General features: G+C 38.9%; 1 protein-coding gene across 1 annotated transcript; it reads right to left on the bottom strand.

The window, feature by feature from the left end:
- Window positions 1–775: 775 nt before the first annotated feature.
- Window positions 776–4,922, bottom strand: mogs (mannosyl-oligosaccharide glucosidase). The gene is made up of 5 exons (XM_043235188.1): window positions 4,852–4,922; window positions 4,069–4,465; window positions 3,740–3,963; window positions 3,238–3,431; window positions 776–2,902 (listed from the first exon to the last, which is right to left on the bottom strand). The coding sequence occupies exons 2-5, from the start codon at window positions 4,415–4,417 to the stop codon at window positions 1,138–1,140; spliced, it is 2,532 nt and encodes an 843-aa protein (XP_043091123.1). The 5' UTR covers window positions 4,418–4,465; window positions 4,852–4,922; the 3' UTR covers window positions 776–1,137.
- Window positions 4,923–5,835: the final 913 nt, after the last annotated feature.

The raw sequence follows: 5,835 nt of genomic DNA on the forward strand, positions 1-5,835 counted from the left end.
ATGTACAATATGCACGTTGCTTGTTCTTATTTGACAATGTGTCAAGAAATGCTAGGTGGGTTTCTACACAAACACTTATCTTGTGGTCACAAATGTATGACCTAAAGCTTATTGAATCTACCTAAGAGGTCTACCCAATAGACATGTATGTATAGACATTATACACTGAATGAGCATTGTCCTACATCTGAACTGACTGCACTATTTTACATAACAAAAAAAAACCCATTTTAAATACATTTTTAAATCTTAAGTTATCTTAATTCTTTGTTTTATTGTTGATTGTTTATTTTGATTATTTTATTTCCTTTTATTTTATTACCACTCCGTATGAAATGTGCTTTATAAATAAACTCACCTTGCCTATACTGTGAAATGGTAACAATGCAACTTTCATATTTAAACTTGACTTTTTGCTGTACGATCATTTCTTTTTTCTTCTTCAGTTTTTACACATCTTAACTAAAATTGTAAAGAAAGTACAGTTAAACTTAGAAGCTTGACAAACACATGCTTAAGAGTAACAGTTTGCCCTTTTTACGTTTAAAAATGTTTAGATCTTACTAACAAAAAGAATGATTCAGTATATTCCTTTTTCTGTCATTGGAATCCATCTTTTTTCAAACTGTGCCCAATGCAATTGGAATTCTAACCCGAGAACAAAAAGAACAGAGTAAATATTTATGATAACAGTAAATTAAGCACCACCAAAAAAAAAAAATGCAACAAGGTATGATTTGAATATAAAAATATAGGATTGAATTCAAGTGAAGAATGATTTTATAAGAAGTTTTAATTTATTCTGTTAAATGAAGCCAAACAGCAAATGGACCAAAATAAGTGCACTGTGTCCTCCTGGTTAACACAAATGATATTGTTGTGTCTGATCCAGAAAAAGTCTGCAGCTTTTCAAACCTGAGGATATAAATCACATTAAATTTCCACAATTTTACTGCATGTAAAATTGAAATATTTAATCAGGACTCTCCATTATTATTATTATTATATTAAATGAACAAATAAAAAAGTCCACCAGTTATCTAAATTACGTAAAAATGAATTACACTTTTGTTTTAAACATATGGCACCAGTTGAGTATCTTGATTTAGCATTCTGATTCTGGCCTGCTACTGATTTTCAATACTCTTCAGCCATTATCAGTACAGTCAGAGCCGACCAGCCAGTAAAGGGGTGGCTTCCCTGTCCCCTTCCAGTGCTATCATTGTACTGTTCCCAGATGTATCCAGTGTCCATATACTGCTTGTAAACATTATTAATGAGGTTAGTCCTGAGCTCTTGATATAGGGTAGCTGCCTTCTCTTTGTATGGCCCTTCTATGCTGCCATAGTGATGCAGTGCTCTAACTGCCAGGTAGTTGATGTTGATCCAGATCGCTCCTCGCCAGTAGGGAGCATCGTGTTCTGTGTTCCGCTTCATGTAGAGGGGATCTGAACGTGAGAGTGAGCGTAGACCAAAGGTTGTCCAAAGGCGGTCAGGATCTTGAATGTCCCGCAAAATATGCTCCATTCTTGGGGAGTCTGGTGTCAAAATTTTTAGCAAGAATGGAAAAAGGCTAACATAGCCTAACGCATTTACGTACTGCAGTTTAGGGGCTTTACGAACAGAGCGAACCAACCGTGTGGCCGGGAACTGGTGCCGCGGTTGTCCGGGAGGCACAAACACTTTCTCTTGCTGAAGTGAGACCGCCTGAGTATGGTTTCCATAATCACTGAAGGAGTGCAGATTCTCAGACCAATGCAGTTTGTTTAAGAGATCATTGTTGCTGAGAGCACGATGAGTGTTTTCGTACACCTGGTGGGGTTCCCCAAGTATTCGTGCCACATTTGCCATGATGCCAGAGGCTAGGGTCATCCAGCAATACAAGTCCACATGCCTCTCATCAGCAGATGGGTGGGAAGCCCGTGGGTAGTCATCCAAGCCAGATGTCAAGGTCTTGGGATTTAGGAAAAGGTTAGTGTCTTTGTCCCGGCCTCGCCAGCGGTAGGAGTTGGCAACTGGTCCAGCTTGTGTGGTGTTAAACCACTCAAACCAAATCTGCAGTCTTGGGTACAACCTTTGCAGGAAAGGAATCATGTTTTGAGAGGACAGCAACTCTGGTTGAGCATCCAGCTGTTCCAGTAACTCTTGCAGGGCCAGGAAAAGAGTGGGCGGGTTAGCATTTTCGTTATGCTGCACTATAAACTCGGACGGTACTTTGCTGCGTGCTTCATCATCCAAGATTTGTTCACGTGGGATCCAGCCCTCTACATTGATAAGATCGAGCCAGTGCGCAATGACCTCCTGTGTTAACCGAGTGTCCCATTTGCTGATGAGAAGCTGATGAAATCCTTCATCCCAAAGAAAGCCCCTTGGAAAGAAAGAGCGAGACGGTACTGCTGTAAACAGCGGACCCTCAGGGTAAAGCACAGGGTGCTCGTTGTAAGCCGACTGGACAACCGACTGTCCGAAGAAATATCCCATGCCACCAAGCATGTTGCTTAAAGCTGCCTTAGCAAATTCGATCTGTGAAGATGTGAACCCTTTAGCTTGGAGGCCAAATGAACTCTCAAACTTCTCATCGAATGCCACCTTACGCTTCTCCAGCTCGTCTGTGAGAACCGAGCCCACAAGCTGATTCGGTCGTTCACGGAAGCTCCCGGATTCAAACAAAACTTCAATCTGGAAAGGGGTTTGTACAGTCACTTGATGCACCACAAAATCACTCTCCATCTTGGGATCTTTCTGTTGGTTCTGGTGGTTTGTGACTTTATAAGAATCCACAGCAAAATACGGTCTTTTTTCACCTTTGGAGGGACTAAAAGTAAACTTGTGATTTAGGCTGTTCTTCACTATATCGGTTAGCTTATCAAGACCAGGGCTCTTAGTTTGCAAGTAATTATATCTGAAAAGAAAAACAGTAAAAAAAAAAAAAAAAAGAAAAAGCAACTTGTTAATTATCACAAAAAATAATTGTTTTTTTCTCATCTGAGAATCACACTAATAGTAAGAGTTTCTGTATATTACGATACAATAATTTTTAAAACTAAAATAGTTGACCTTATTTTGCTATAGTATTAATAAAATACTATAATAAATGTTGCTTTAATTTTCTGTTACCGTTATATTATTTATTCCTTTTCAGTAAGCTACTGCTAAAAACCTACATTTATCTCAATTACTATTGTTAACAATAGTACTTGCTACAAAAGCTTGTTGTGCACAGAAAATGTTAAATACCTGGCATATTTTCCACTAGCACCTTCCCCTGCAGTGGGCTTGCCAAACGTAATCTTGAAGGTGCCAAGCTCCTCAGAGGTTCCAGTCACAGAGCTCAAGCGGTTTTTCTCTTCTACATGGGCCAGCAAGGAACCTTGAACATCTGTTGCAGCGTAGAACATCAACGAGATCACAGGAGCCGAGGAAGCAGTGCTCTGACAATTAGAAAAAAAAAGACAGACTTGATGTGATGAAACAATTTCGATACTTAGATAATCCTTAATTCTAAATGGTAACTTCTGATATCTTATTTATTTATTTTCCCTTTCTTAAACACCTTATATTCAAAATTCACCGATACTTCCAGGTTTTCCAGGACTGTGATAACCCTGACATCCCCTGGCTACGTGAATGAGCTAATATATTTGTGCTATTCTACTCCTGTTATTTGTAATAAAATTTAAATAATAAATCAGCGCTGGCTATTAAACACAAACTGTTAAGAGCAGTACTCTGTATTTACATGTTGTTTTGCAGTAATCCTCCAAGTCCAGTCTCCACCATGATTTCCACCCATACGTTTCACAAACTCTGTCGTCAGGGTGAAATCACGGTCATGGACCTCCTGGACTCCAAAAGAGGCTCCGTCATGCATTAGCCATCCGTATCCCAGCAAATGGTCCCCTTGCTCGCAAGTGTGCCTAAGATTTAAATCCATTTCAGCAAACTGGCGCATCCACATTAAGCCTAATTAAAACCAACAGAAAAAAAGCAGGCTTGTAATAACCTTAAATCATCAACAATACAAGCAAATAGAAATGGTGCATAAAGTGTGTATCGGATTTACCCCACCTGTCACAACAGATCTAGGACTTCTTGTTTTCATCCCGAAGTAAACCTGGGGCCGATAGGTACCCCAATATCTTTCAGGAGACACAGCAGGACTTGAGCTATTAGCATCCAAGACCCGTGTAGAAGGGTGCAAGGTCACAACCCGCTTGGCCAAGGATGAGCGCATATAAAGGGCATAGAAGAACCAGATAAGACTGAAGATACACAAACCGATGGATATATTGATGAACACCTTCCCAATGTCCGTTTTCTTTTTTTTCTCCTTGCGTGGGGGAGCTGGTGTTTTTTCCTCCTTTTTTGGGCTAGGTACCCCATCACCTGTTGCAACCCTCTTCCTCCGCCTACCCATCTTACTTTTGATCAAGCTGGTCTAGAGACGACGATCATTCAAATCCACCTGCAAATCATCACAAGTCAAGAGGTTTTGACTACAGCTAGCACACCGATTGCAGCAGAAGTTCATAAACTACTTGTATATTTCTGACAGATACAGTAATGCATTTACGGCAACATATGCACCCTAAACCCGGATTATAAATGTTACACCTGTCTATGTGCAAGACGCATGCAAATCGGATAAAGCACTGATTTATTGAACAAAAAAAATGAAATGAATGAGAGAACGAGCGAGCGAACGAACGAACGACAGAATGAATGGGATTTAGCTTGTCAGTGTCTAATCAAAGCGTCTGCATTTAGCATTCTTTCTGTACTAACTGTAAGCTATACAATAATCAAATTAACTATAACAAGGCATGCATAAATAGTATTTTATGACGTTACCTTATGAACGCGTCAGCACTCTAACTTTGTAATCAGCAGCACAGACACTTCCGCATATATTTCAAAATCTGACGACGAACATAATACACGGTTACTATTTTTCAAAATAAAAGTCATAGTCCAAAATACAATATACTGTAAATCATAGGCTAGCCCAAACCGAAAACAGCAAAAAAAAAAAAAAAAAAAAAAAAAAAAAAAAAAGAGTATATACTAACCTGCTGCTGTCGATATTACAGCTAAAAATAATAGTGTTGCTTACTTTGTTTTGTAGTTAATACAAAATAAGATATACATAAGATAAGGCTCAGTGTTTTTGTGAATATAGTGATACAACTTTTGAAATTTCATTTGTGTTTTACAGAAATAATTCATACAGATTTCTAACAATATCTTCAATTGGATGTACATGTGCAATTTAACATTTTGGCCATTCCACCGATTGGGTGTCATTTCTGTGCCCAAGACATTATAGGTACAAACATGCATAAAACTGAACTATAAAATACATTTTATTAAAAAGTGTTCTTCACAATAACCAACTGATAATTTAAAACAATTTAATTTTTAACAATTTTGTTATTAAAAACTAACTACCTAAACACTGAAATGTTCAATTGAAATTTTTCTCTAATTCATCCCAAAGGTGTTCTATTGGATTGACGTCAGGACTCTGTCCAGACCAGTCAAGTCCATCCACACCAGACGCTGTCATCCATGACTTTATGGACCTTGCTTTGTGCACTGGTGCACAGTCATGCTGGAAGAGGAAGGGGCCAGCTCCAAACTGTTCCCACAAAGTTGGAAGCATGGAATTGTCAAAAATGTCTCGGTATGCTTAAGCATTACGAGTTCCTTTCACTGGAACTAAGGGGCCAAGCCCAGCTCCTGATAAACAACTCCACACCATAATCCCCTCTCCACTAAACTTTACACTTGGCATAATGCAGTCAAACAAGTACCGTTCTCCAGACACGTCCATCA

This window comes from Puntigrus tetrazona, chromosome 1, assembly GCF_018831695.1.
Source record: "Puntigrus tetrazona isolate hp1 chromosome 1, ASM1883169v1, whole genome shotgun sequence".
NCBI lineage: Eukaryota > Metazoa > Chordata > Actinopteri > Cypriniformes > Cyprinidae > Puntigrus > Puntigrus tetrazona.

Bases quoted from the DNA above. Each gene is read 5' to 3' on its own strand.
- mogs (XM_043235188.1), bottom strand. From the start codon at position 4,417: ATGGGTAGGCGGAGGAAGAGGGTTGCAACAGGTGATGGGGTACCTAGC. The intron at 3,964-4,068 runs GTGGGGTAAATC...GGTTTTAATTAG, and splicing joins TCCTAGATCTGTTGTGACAG to GCTTAATGTGGATGCGCCAG. The intron at 2,903-3,237 runs GTATTTAACATT...TTTTCTTTTCAG, and splicing joins GCTAGTGGAAAATATGCCAG to ATATAATTACTTGCAAACTA.